At 40.7% G+C, this 12,050-nt stretch overlaps 2 protein-coding genes across 3 annotated transcripts in view; one reads left to right on the top strand and one right to left on the bottom strand.

Moving 5' to 3' along the window:
• Nucleotides 1–3,630, top strand: part of ptgesl (prostaglandin E synthase 2-like) — a 4,594-nt gene extending 964 nt beyond the window's left edge. The window contains exons 2-7 of the mRNA XM_034872908.1: nt 514–702; nt 1,038–1,093; nt 1,604–1,756; nt 1,918–2,118; nt 2,276–2,393; nt 2,538–3,630. Coding sequence (XP_034728799.1) covers nt 514–702; nt 1,038–1,093; nt 1,604–1,756; nt 1,918–2,118; nt 2,276–2,393; nt 2,538–2,669 — 849 coding nt within the window. The 3' untranslated portion in view covers nt 2,670–3,630. The remainder of the gene's footprint in view (nt 1–513; nt 703–1,037; nt 1,094–1,603; nt 1,757–1,917; nt 2,119–2,275; nt 2,394–2,537) is intronic.
• The window catches only part of gle1 (GLE1 RNA export mediator), a 17,650-nt gene extending 5,764 nt beyond the window's left edge, over nt 1–11,886 (bottom strand). Inside the window, exons 1-15 of one of the 2 annotated variants that reach the window (XR_004656796.1) lie at nt 11,682–11,886; nt 10,626–10,868; nt 10,042–10,200; nt 9,403–9,551; nt 9,251–9,311; nt 8,713–8,970; nt 8,375–8,597; nt 8,114–8,226; nt 7,503–7,715; nt 6,729–6,919; nt 6,518–6,647; nt 6,311–6,415; nt 5,987–6,069; nt 5,828–5,891; nt 4,349–4,691 (exon numbers count right to left, since the gene is read on the bottom strand). Coding sequence is in view for 1 of the 2 variants with exons in the window: in XM_034872887.1 (XP_034728778.1) it covers nt 4,623–4,691; nt 5,828–5,891; nt 5,987–6,069; nt 6,311–6,415; nt 6,518–6,647; nt 6,729–6,919; nt 7,503–7,715; nt 8,114–8,226; nt 8,375–8,597; nt 8,713–8,970; nt 9,251–9,311; nt 9,403–9,551; nt 10,042–10,200; nt 10,626–10,868; nt 11,682–11,780 (2,160 nt within the window). In the remaining variant the exon portion in view is untranslated. Of the gene's footprint in view, nt 1–3,826; nt 4,692–5,827; nt 5,892–5,986; nt 6,070–6,310; nt 6,416–6,517; nt 6,648–6,728; nt 6,920–7,502; nt 7,716–8,113; nt 8,227–8,374; nt 8,598–8,712; nt 8,971–9,250; nt 9,312–9,402; nt 9,552–10,041; nt 10,201–10,625; nt 10,869–11,681 lie in introns of those variants that run through there. The other variant, XM_034872887.1, reaches the window with a different exon arrangement.
• Between the last annotated feature and the right edge of the window lie 164 nt (nt 11,887–12,050).

The raw sequence follows: 12,050 nt of genomic DNA, 5'->3' as shown, positions 1-12,050 counted from the left end.
TGTTCAGTGACCTCCTCTCCACCACAGCTTCAAACGTGTCCTGTTTGCAGCCGATCACGGAGCCAGCCTTCCTGATCACTTTGTTCCGTCTGTTTGAGTCGCTGGCTCCGATGCTGCTGCCCCAGCAGATGGCGGAGGAGAACAGAGCGCTGGCCACAACAGACATGTTCATGTTAATAGAAAACCTCCACAACGCCATGGCTGCAGACAGGGTCACCTAATCTAAGTTAGTTAGCTAGCTTTTTTGAGTATTTCCATTTTAAACGTTCTACTCTACTGTATCTTTTTTTTTTTTTTTTTACCCCATTTACAGTTATTTGAAAGCTTTACTAGTTACCATGTGGTTCAAGTGCTGTACATAAGTACAATATTGAGGTACTTGTACATTACTTTACAGAATTTCAATGAAAACATGAAACTTTATGCCTCTACTCCACAACAATTCTGTAGGCAAATACTGTACCTTTTTCCGTCACTACATGTATTTATTTTTTCTTCGCTGCCTGGTTCCAGGTCTCAGGAGGAGGTCTGAGGTTGACCCTGTATCAGTACAAGACCTGCCCGTTCTGCAGCAAGGTGCGAGCGTTTCTGGACTACCACGGGCTGCCGTACGAGGTCGTGGAGGTGAACCCGGTGATGAGGAAGGAGATCAAGTGGTCGGTGTACAGAAAAGTTCCCATCCTGATGGTGGATGGCGAAGTGGTAAGGCTGCTAAAAACAGAGTCTCTTCACGTCAGATAAAGGTTACAAATGAATATTATTTTAATATTGCTGACACTTCTACTGTTAGAATATTTCTTTAAGTAACCTCGCACTCACAGGAAGGAACTCGCCTTTCTAACACAAAACCAGTGTTAACATGTAGTTCAAACTGGATTAAAAACCAAAACACCAGAGAGCTGCTTCAAGCTTTTTATAGCCTGACAACAAAGTTATTGTTTTTAATTCAGAAATCCAACTAGTTATTTATTTCTTCTCCATTAATGTGCAGTTATTTTCTCAAAGAAACATCCATGTCCTTTTGTCTTTTGTTGCAGCAACTGAATGACTCGTCTGTCATCATCAGCTCCCTCAAGACATATTTAGTTAACAAGTAAGTTGTAGCTTTTCTTGCTTGATATGAAAATGTATTTTTTTTTCTTCTCAATAATTATGTGACCAGTATACAATGCCAGTTTTTTTTTTTTTTTTTACCACAGAGGTGTATATAGTTTTGACAATATTAAAACCTTGTTAGGAATTTAACCAAATGTTTTTCCTATTTATTTATTTTTAAACATCCGAGATATACTGGATCCACAGACTTTACTGTTAAAATCAATCTGCAACTGTTTTTGAGAACCAATCTTTTTATTCATCTTTGAACCTAAAATACATAAAAAAATAGCTTCTCAAATGTGAGAAGGTTATGCTTTTCTCAGTCATGGGTGATAATCAGCTGAGTATCTGTGGGTTTTGGACTGTTGGTCGGACAAAACAAAACGTTTATATATATATATACACACACACACAACACTACACTACAGGTAAGGGAGAAAATAAACTATATTTCTGTAATTTGGGTGCATTGACCCTTTTTAAATGGGACCCATTTACCATCCAGGGAGAGAAGCATGTCTGAGATCCTTCACTGCTACCCTGAGATGAAGTCTGTGAACGAACGTGGGAAGGAGGTGACGGAGTACAACAACAAGTACTGGGTGATGCTGGGTGAGGCTGAGACCACGGAAATATACCCCGAGAAGGGGATGCAGAAGTAAGTCTGTGTAGCACACTAATAAAAGATGATCTGGAATTATTCTGCAAATATGTAACTGTTAGTCCCCATCCCAAAAGTAAAGTTTATATGAATGACATTAAAGTCTTATTGCAATTATAAGGGAAATTATACTGTGTTTGCTCTCTATTTGTTTTCAGAGAGGAGATGAAGTGGCGTCAGTGGGCCGATGATTGGCTTGTGCATCTCATATCTCCCAACGTGTACCGGACTACCGGCGAGGCCCTGGCATCCTTTGACTACATTGTGCGCGAGGGAAAGTTTGGTACTTTTGAAGGTTTCTTTGCCAAATATGTTGGCGCTGCGGCCATGTTTGTCATCGCCAAAAGGCTGAAAAGTCGGTACGTTGAAGTAATATGTTATCAGTGAGTTGAGGTTGTCTGGAGAGAGATCCAGTTGTGGAAATGTTTCCTGGAAGTTTCTTCTAGTAGTTAGGACTTGTAGATTATTTATTTTGGATGTCAAAATAGTGTTTTTACTTTTCGTTGGACACAACAGACACAACCTGCAGGACGACGTCAGGCAGGATCTCTACAAGGCCGTCAACGACTGGGTGACAGCCATCGGCAAGAAGAGGAAGTTCATGGGTGGAGATCAACCCAACCTGGCGGACCTGGTGAGAGAACACACACATTCAAAGTGCTTTATATAAAAAAAACAGACAACAGCCAAAATAAAATAAGACCGGCATGAAATAAAAGAATAAAAGTTCAAGTGTAAGCGCGTAATAAACATCCCGACCCTTACTGTCTTTCGGCAGGCGGTGTTTGGTGTCCTCCGAGTGATGGAGGGCTTGCAGGCGTTTGACGACATGATGGCTAACACCAGGGTCAAACACTGGTACCGACGGATGGAGAGGGCGTCGCTTAATCACGAGGGCCGACAGCACTGAAACTTAACTGGAGGCAAACCGGTGAAAGAAGGAGACCGCACAACACCGAGATTCCAGCCTCAAAAAGACTGAACAATAAACAGCCAAGACAGTCAGTGACCGGTGGCAGGAAGCAAGAAGTCCTGCAAAAATTGTAAAATGGTTTGACAATAGTTTTTTTTCCCCAGATAGAAACACATGCGTGTAAACCTGTTAACTGCAGACATTTATGAAAATAAAGAGATCACACACCAAAATACTGTATGCAACTAGATCATTTTACCCTTTAATAACCAAGCTGCTCAAATCTGTTTATTTTAGGGCATTTTACTGACCTCTACTGGTTAACTGTGGGAACTGAAACAATGCAAACAAAACATTTAACACCATAAAGTCATATTTTCAGAATACAAACAAAACAAATTGTTAGTCATACCTTTTGATAAAGCAATTCTAACAACTTCCTGCACAGTTTTGCTTTATGGGATGGGGAAAACAGTGTATTGTTCCTTTAAGACAGGCTACAGAGTTTCCATGCAGATGTGTAGAATGAGTTTTACACATTTACAGGCCTTTAATGGTGTCACAAAAATGCTATTTCACACAGTACTGTATAATTTTGTTTAATTAACATGGTTTATTTCAGTGGTTGTCAACCAAAGATGTTGTTCCTGCAAGTACTTACAAGCTTATATTTATGAAAAAAATCAGCTAAATTCATTTAATTTAAAGCAGACACATTCAGATCATCACCGCTCTGTCTGGAATAAAAGGGGTTACAGGTACCATGAGATCTCTCGTTTCTTTCAGGTGATTGTTTCTCTGGAACTGATGCAGGATCAGTCTGGCAGCGAACTCGATAGGCTCTTCTGCTGGTGTTCTCTTTAAGCTAAAATGTAAGAACTGGTGAACTGCCAGTTTGAATGTACTTAATATGTAAACTGCATATTAATTGTATTGAACCAACTCATGTGCATAGTTGAAAATAAAAAATGAAACCTAGAGTTGTGTTTTAAGTACAACATATCAGAAACAACAGATCACTAACAGGATTAGAAGTATCCAAACTGAGGTTTAATTTCAGACATTTGGTTTATGGATGAAGATTACAATCTAATACACCTGTATAATCGAAATTTCATATAATCAGACCCCTGCTCCTTAATGACTCAATTTACTTTAAAGTGCAATCATGCTAAGATATGTTTCAACATGACAAATCATTTGTGTCTTAGAAAATATTAACTAATGCTGTTCATCAGTTAAACCTCATTTATACACATTACTAATCTTTAAAACTTCATCTACAATGATTCAACAGCTCAGACCCAACACATCTTTGCTCCACATGGTGGAATTTTAAAAACAAATGGTAAAGAAGTTCACATCCTTCAACACAATTTTGATTTGTACGTTGACTGTTCAAATAAAAACAGTGACCAATTAAGAGTAAAAGCTTCTCCCTCCCTGCCGGCATAATAAACTAACAAAAATAAAACTTCAACATTTTGTTCTTGAACACTAGAGAAATGTTTCAATTTGCTAGCATTCAGCCTGAACATTTACATCTCAACATAATTACCACCTTAAAGAGAAACCTGGACTTTTTTTTGGAACTATATTCTAAAGCCATAAGATGTAGAAAACCATTTAAGCAGATTATGTAGAATTAATCAATTTATAATATTTTTCCATTAAACGGTCAATGTCCTCCACTGTGTCCTTGTCCATCAAATGAAGCTGGCATTATTTGTACTAGCCTTAGAAGCTGCGTTACTTCGAAGTTCAACAGAGGTGAACAACCATCTTCCTCCAGTAGCAGCTCCGACCGTTCCTCCCTGGGATCACTGACTCAAGTCTCCGTCCCGCCACAAAGGACTCAGTTTCTCAGTATCAGACCACAGCCTCCTCTCTGCCTCATTCAGTCCTAAATGGCGTCATGCAGCAACATCCAACACGGCTCCTCCTCCTCCATCAGGAGCCCCAGAACATGGAGCTCAGCTGGCCTTTGGGCGGGCGGATCTGCCGGCTCTGCAGCGAAGTCTACGCGTGGGACGTAAAGTTTAGTTTATTTAGATGAATAAAAACCAGGATTGACATCACTAAAATAAAGTTTGTACAGTGATAAGTCTTTTTCTTATTCTGCCTCATTCATTACTGCTTACGCTTTTCTATTTAATTCAATAACCTGTTCAAAGTTTGCAGCACGGAGGGGCTACATAACTGCATTTAAATGCTTAATTCTGTATTATGAAAAAAAAAAAAAGTCTCTTTCAAATATTTAACAGTTACCAAAACTTTGTTCACACTGCTCACTCAGAGTAACATTAGTAACACTGGCTGTCCTTTTGGATAGGGGTGCACCAGACAGATAATCAGGATTGTTATCAATTCTAACTGGGCCAAAAATAACTGAAAAAGAGAAACAAATGACCTTGTGTACAGGCTAATGTTGAACTAACTAAAATGCAAAGGAATGTAATTGAATTGCCTTATTGCTGAAAGGTGTTGTAGAAATAAAGTTGCCTTGCGTTACAACCTCAGCCAGTCACCAGGGCATAGAACCACTGTTGTGCCTGCTCGTCTCAGAGGAAGTGGAACGTCAACAGCACCGAGACCGCTTTCGCCTCACTATTTATACATCGCTGTCTGCGTGAAGTTTTGAATAACTGTAACCACTTCATCGGCATTGCCATGACTCACTGTGACTTGTGACAACAAAACTGCAGAGCTGATGTAGTTTGCTCAAGTTTACTCCGTCCGCACCTCTGCGTGTGGGTGTGTGTGTGTGTGTGTGTGTGTGTGTGTCGGAGCTCTGCCGTCGATCAACATGCAGAGAGGTCAGATAAGCTTGCGATTACACGCTTTCAGGTACCGAAAGATAAATAATGTAATACTTATAGGATCGGAGTATTTCATTTGGTGCCCAGCCCTAATTGTTGAAGCTATTTTGAACCCAGGATTGGTCATCAGAGATGTTGGAAATAAACAGTGTGCTTATTTATTTATTTATAAAAGATCTGAAAAGGTTTGAAGAAGCAATTTGAAAGATGTCCCACATATAGAACACTGATTAAAGAGCACAGCTTGAGTTAATGCAAGTAAAAAAAAAAAAGAAAAAAAAAAAAAAAAATGTAAATCAATAAGTCAATAAGAGTCATTAGCAGTGCATAGCGTACCTCTAGAAACTGTTTGAGTCTGATGACTGAGCCCATCTGTCCACTTTCGGTCACCGCTTCAATTCTGCAGACACCAACACTCAACACATCAGACTGGAGGAAAACAAACTGGAAAAATATTTTACAGACTGGTGAGAAACTTTAAGGGTGAGGGTGTACCTGGGGAAGTATTCCTCTTTAAGAAGCAGGATGAGTTTCCAGAACTGGATCTGATACTGCTTCACCAAAGCATTACCACAGACCTGAAGAAGACACACCAACAAAACCAGAGACATCAACCCTAAAGTTTTGATTTTTAACCCACAGCTGCGTTCATCCGCTAAACTAATACATTTAACTGCATCACCAGCCCGACCAATAATAAAGCTTCACAACACAGTAACATGAAACACGCATGTGTGTATAGAAACAGCAATGCTGATGTCTCTAAACAAAACAAAAAAAAATGTTAAAAAATAAAAATAAATAAGGAACAGGATTTACCTCAAGAAAGTCGAACAGCAGTGTTGCCGTGATGTCAGCCAGAGGCTCCATGTTGAGCATCTGAGCCAACCAGCGCCAGCCGTGGTTCAGACCGTGAGGAGCAGACTGAAACACATCAAGTCAACAGAGAGAATCAAAAGGAGCTTAATAATGTTTTTAGAAAACGTGGCGCACGACGGGCCTGACAGGAAGTGAGATTGGTCTTACCCCCTGCTTGGAGCCGTAGGGCCACCTCAGCTGGATCATGGCAGCGTAGAGACGGATCATCCCTGACATCCTCTTCAGGAAACTGTCCTGGCCTTCAACGCCGGAGTCGTCCACGCGGTATCCAAGAATCCTGAGGAATTATCGTTGGGATTAATAAAACTGATGACAACCGAGTAAAAAGGAAGGTGCTGCGGCACATTTTCTCTCTGACCTCTGGTATTCCTCCACAGGTGTGCCGTCCTTCATCGGAGGGTAATGTGGGACCGCGTACGGACACTTCTTGTGCAGGTGGGCGAGGATGAGCTCGCCCACTCGAGGGTGCAGCTCCCAGACGCCGGAGGCTACCACGGCGATGGGGAAAGCAGCTTCGTGGTGAGAGGCCACCTCCTCTTCTCCTTGTTTCTACAAAAATGAAAAGAAAAAAAATCCAATCCCAAAAGAAGTCTTGTGGTTAGAGCTGTAATGATTAGTCAACAGAAAAATGATCGCCAACTATATTGATAATTGATTAATTGTTGCAATCAAAAATGCTTTTTTCAGCTTCTCAAATACAGCGATTTCCTGCTCTTCTTTGTTGTATATCATCTTAAACTGAATATTTTCTGATTTTGGACAAAACAAGATATTTAAAGCCATCACCTTGGACTTTAAGCTGGGATGGACATTTATTTACTATTTTCTGACTTTTTATAGACGATTAATCAAGAAAATAATCATTAGTTGCAGTCCTACTTGTGGTTAATTATTCAAATTTGATTTAAAATACTTTTATAGTGCTGGACAGTTTGATCTACAATAATATATCATAATGAATACGTTGATTTATATTTTGTTCTCATAATCTGAAACGGCATTGTAAGTAAATATTTTCAAAAAGTGCAGCTACAATGAGTTCTTTTGGATGACCATGTTTTGGTGTTTCATCACACATTTTCCCTTCTTTTTCCACAGGTTTATCTGGGATAATTAATTAAAACAAACTCACCACAAACTTCTCAGCCAGTTTGTAGCTGACAAAGTCCAGGCCCTGTGGATGCTGGGAGGTGGAGACAGACCTGCCCCCCGACACCACCGCCCGCCCAGACAGCAGCTTGTCGATCTTGTCAAAGATTTCTCGGAGCTGGGATCCGGAGTTGCTGGAGATCTGACTGACGGGGATGGAGGCCGCTTTCTGGAGCTCCAGCTTCAGCTTCTTTGTCTTTGAGTCCAGAGAAGAAAAATGAAAAGCAACTTTACACAGTCCAGCTCACAAGTTAAATATTAAATATAGCCATTACTGTCCTTTCCTTCCAATTCCATAAGAGTATCAAAGACGGAGGTCTGTTTGCTTTCTTTTTTATTTGATTATTTAGGTCCTGTGTTTATTTAAAATGTGCTTATTATAGCCTGTATTTTATTTAGGCAAAGTTCTTTTATGGCTGAATCCAAATATGAGTAAAAAGCCCTCCTCTAAACATGTTCAAACAGTAAAGCTGAATATGTATCATGCAGTTTTAATTGTCTGCTCTTTTCTTTTTAAATGTGTTAAGTTTTGAATTGCATTTTGTGTAAAAGGTGCTATATAAATACAATGTTATTATTGAAGCACAAACTCACCTGGGTGTCTTTTGGGGAGTTGAGCTGTTCGTAGGACTGCGCACACTGAGCAGCCGACTCCTGCAGCTGCCTGTACCATTTCAGCGTGCTGTCTTCAGCGCTGTTCTGCAGCCCTGTCGGAGGACAACGGACAAATCTTAGTAAATTTTAGGATTACAAACTAAGTACTTATAAATTAATTTATTCATATAGAAAAAAATCAGGCGAATACATGCAATGAGAAAGGAGTCGTTAGCGTAGTGAAGTATCCAACTCTTTCACCTTTCCTCTTTGCCTTCTCTTTGGCCGACTCCGCCGCCTTCTTCTGCGCTTCCTGCTGCGCCTGCAGCTCTGCCTGCTTCCTGCGCTCCTCTTCATCTTCCTGCTCCTTCTTCTTCTTCTCCTGAGCCTTGGCGACCTCCTCCTGCATCAGCCGGATCAGCGTCCTCATCTCGTGGAGGGCTCGCTCGGCCACGGTCATGTCCTCCACGCTGGGGAACTCGCCCTGGAAAAACAAAAGGAGCCCTTCAAACACAACCACGATGAGTTTCCACCTCTCTCCAGACTTTTTTTTACCCTTCAGCATCGGAAAGGAGCCACGCATCAGGAGTCAAACTGACCTCTGCCGTCTTCCGCACCACCTCTGATAGCTGGGAGCAGAGCTGGTTCCCGCGGGTGCAGCAGGAGCTGAGGATGGCCGGTGGGAGATTGGTTTTGGTCTGCGTGGACGGCTCCAGCAGCTGGTTGAGCTGCAGGATCTCCTCCTGGATGGTGTTGAGGTTACGCAGGCGCTCCCGGCCGTCAGCCTGCCGCTGACGCTCGAGCTCCGCCTCCCGCAGGCGCTGCTGCTCCGCCTCCCTCAGACGCAGGTTAAGGATCTGGCGCCAAAGAACAAAATGGGTTTATAGTGTACAGATGTTATCACGTTATCGTGAATCAGTCAGGGCATATGAAGCTGTCTACACAAACTTCCAGAACGGAGAAGGTACTTTAGGGAGCACTAGATGGTTGTAAAATTGTAATCTTGCAAAATATCTATCTAGGTAACACATGCAAATTATATTGTCATAATAAATGGCTCAAAACTCATGACATTTTTTTATACTACTTAACTATTTGAACATCTGTATAACACCACCGGTAACTTCAAACAAATACCTTCATTCTGTGTCGCTGCTCTTCCTTCAGCTTCTCTTGACGCCCGATGCTCTCTTTGGTTCTGAGAAAATGGTAAACCAGACCACAAAAACAACATTTCAGCAATGTTAAAACAACATTTTAGAATTTGCATCAATGCCGATGGCTCTTACTCTCTGTCCATCATGTCCCTCATGCTCTGGTACTCCTGCCTCTGCTTCAGCTCCATGAACTCCTCAAAGCGTTTCAGCTGCTCAGACTCGGATGTGGCCACCGCCGCCACCAACTTTTCCTGCATCTCCTGCCGCTGTTTGAGTGCCATCTGACCCGAGAGATATAAGACATCAGTCGGGTGAGACAGCAGAGCTTCATGTCTACATATCAGGATTATCACACCTTTAGTAAACAAGGCCCATACAAATATCTGGGCCAGTGGGTTTAAAAGATTATACACTGCACCCCACCATTACACTTTTGTTGAGTTAAGTTGTGTTATTAGTCTATTTAGTTAAATAAACTACTTTTTGTCTAAACTATCTGTGTGTGACATACTTTTTAACCATTAATGTATAATCAAAAGGATTTGTAGTTTTCTGTTGATTGTTGTTTCAGTGTAACTCTGAATGATCTAATCCATGCTTTATTTTCCAATATAAAGATCCTCTGTTCTTACATTACACAGTGTTTTGTCTGTGCACATGCCCTTGTTTGAAACAGTCTATTAAATCATAAAACAAACTTTTTTTGTTACCACAGCCATTGAAGTTGAGTTGGGTATTTCAGTGGAATAAATATGAATCAGTGTGTCTGACCTTGGCCTTTTCTCGTTGTTCCACCTCAAACTTGATAATGCGGCCCGTCATCACCATGGCCTTGGGCGACAGCAGGGAAATCCCAGGTAATAACGCAGGACTGGAAACTTCACTGACATCTCCCTCTGAATCTTCATCCTTTGCCTCATCACTAACAACCTGCAGCGCAGTAAGAAAGGATAAGAGTGAGAAATTCAAACAGGGAGACCAATTCAGAGTTCAATCAGAGAATCATTAAAAAAGAAGAAAAAAAAAGACATTTTTTAGGGAAGTAAACACACACACATATAAATTTGCAAACCCCAAATGGTGTAAAAACGGAGTAAATGACTTCCTGAAATCAATTACATTGTGCAACAACAAAAAAAGGTTAATATTTAAATAATGTATATTTGCTCTCTCAATGCATGGATAAAAATACCACTTAGCTCCAAAAACAAGCCTTGGCAAATCACTAAAGGTATTCAAGAAGTCTTCATTTAATCTTCCTTTGATCAGAAAATATAAAAATGGTTTAGTTTGCTTTTTTTTCCTTTTGCATGCAAAAAGCACAGAAAAGTCAGCATATATTCAGGAAGACTTGCCTGCTCACGCTCAGTCTTTGAAGACGGGGCTGAAGAAAGTGCGGTGTGCATGGCGTTGAGGTCGGAGGTAGATCCTGTAAAGGAAACTGAGGTGGAGATCTCCTCAGAGAGGCCGGGGCTGGAGTCTCCGGAGCTGGAGCCCAGAAAGCAAGACTTCTGCAGGGGCAAGGTGGCGAGACGGTCCAGTATGATCCCAGAGGTCGAGGACAGGCTGAGGGCCTCTTTGCATCCTGCCAAAATATGCTGCAAGAACACAAATAAATAAAACCTCAAGTGTACAGCATTCATGGGTGTTTTATGGATAAAATGTAGGGAAGGTATTTTTGTATTTAAGAGAGGAGGACCTCCACTAATCTCCAATGTTTTTATATCATGGAAGTTTCAATGTTGCTTGTTTTATTTATTTTAAACAGTCAAATACAATCTTAAATATATAGACACCACCAGTTAACCTAAATGAAATATACACTATGGCATGAGGCCCTTATGTTTAAAAAACACTAAACATTAGGCAGTGTTGGTGGTCAATATTCAGATAACTGTATTAGAGTATAAAGTAGTGTGACATGGAAATAATAAAAATGCCACCATCTCAAAATTGGCCAAGTAGCTAGAGTACTTGAGCAAATAAACTTAATTACATAGCAGCAGTGTGTGTATGTGAGTATGTATCTTGTGTTTTAACCGATGAAATAATGTAGGTTAGTTTGCGATGACGCATTAAATAACGTTGACTAACGTTACGTTGATTAACAACCGTGCGTGCACCTGCCTCATATATTAGTCTTAATGGTAATTTAGTAAACTGTGGTAGCTAGTTAACTGCCCTCATTACAGACTGTCGTGGTAGGAATAAATCAGATAAATAAACTGACACTTGAGCTAGCTAGTTAAATAAATAAATTCGGTACAGCCGGTTATCGGTTTTACTAGCTAAACAAGTAGGGACATTTTTTGCCTGGCTAACACTAACCAGAGTACAGCTAGTTCTAACACTAACTAGCCAGCTAGCCATTAACGTTAACTAGTATTAGTTAGCTAGTATAGCTAACTCACCTCGCCCCTTTCCGACCAGAACGGGTTGTATGTGATATTTCCCTTCGGGGAATTTTTTAAGGCCTGTAAAGTGTCCCATTTTTGATTTTCAGCAGGCATCACAACAGAACGATAAACAAAACCAAAACTACAAACTACTGGTAGCGTCGGGCTAAGTTTTGATGGTTTTGAATTGCCGGATGAGGTTACATGAATTACAATCCGACGAGAAACAGCCCTCTTACTGCCGACTCACTCTATGTTTCCGGCTTGGCCATACACTTAATTATAATGATTCACATTTTGTTCATTATTTTAGTGGGGTCATATAATCAAATACAATCAAATCTTTCAAATCACAATCAAATTATTTATTTTATTTTACTATTG

This window comes from Etheostoma cragini, chromosome 5 (assembly GCF_013103735.1).
Source record: "Etheostoma cragini isolate CJK2018 chromosome 5, CSU_Ecrag_1.0, whole genome shotgun sequence".
NCBI classification, from domain to species: Eukaryota; Metazoa; Chordata; class Actinopteri; order Perciformes; family Percidae; genus Etheostoma; species Etheostoma cragini.
This window is presented reverse-complemented; position numbering and strand designations above follow the sequence as displayed.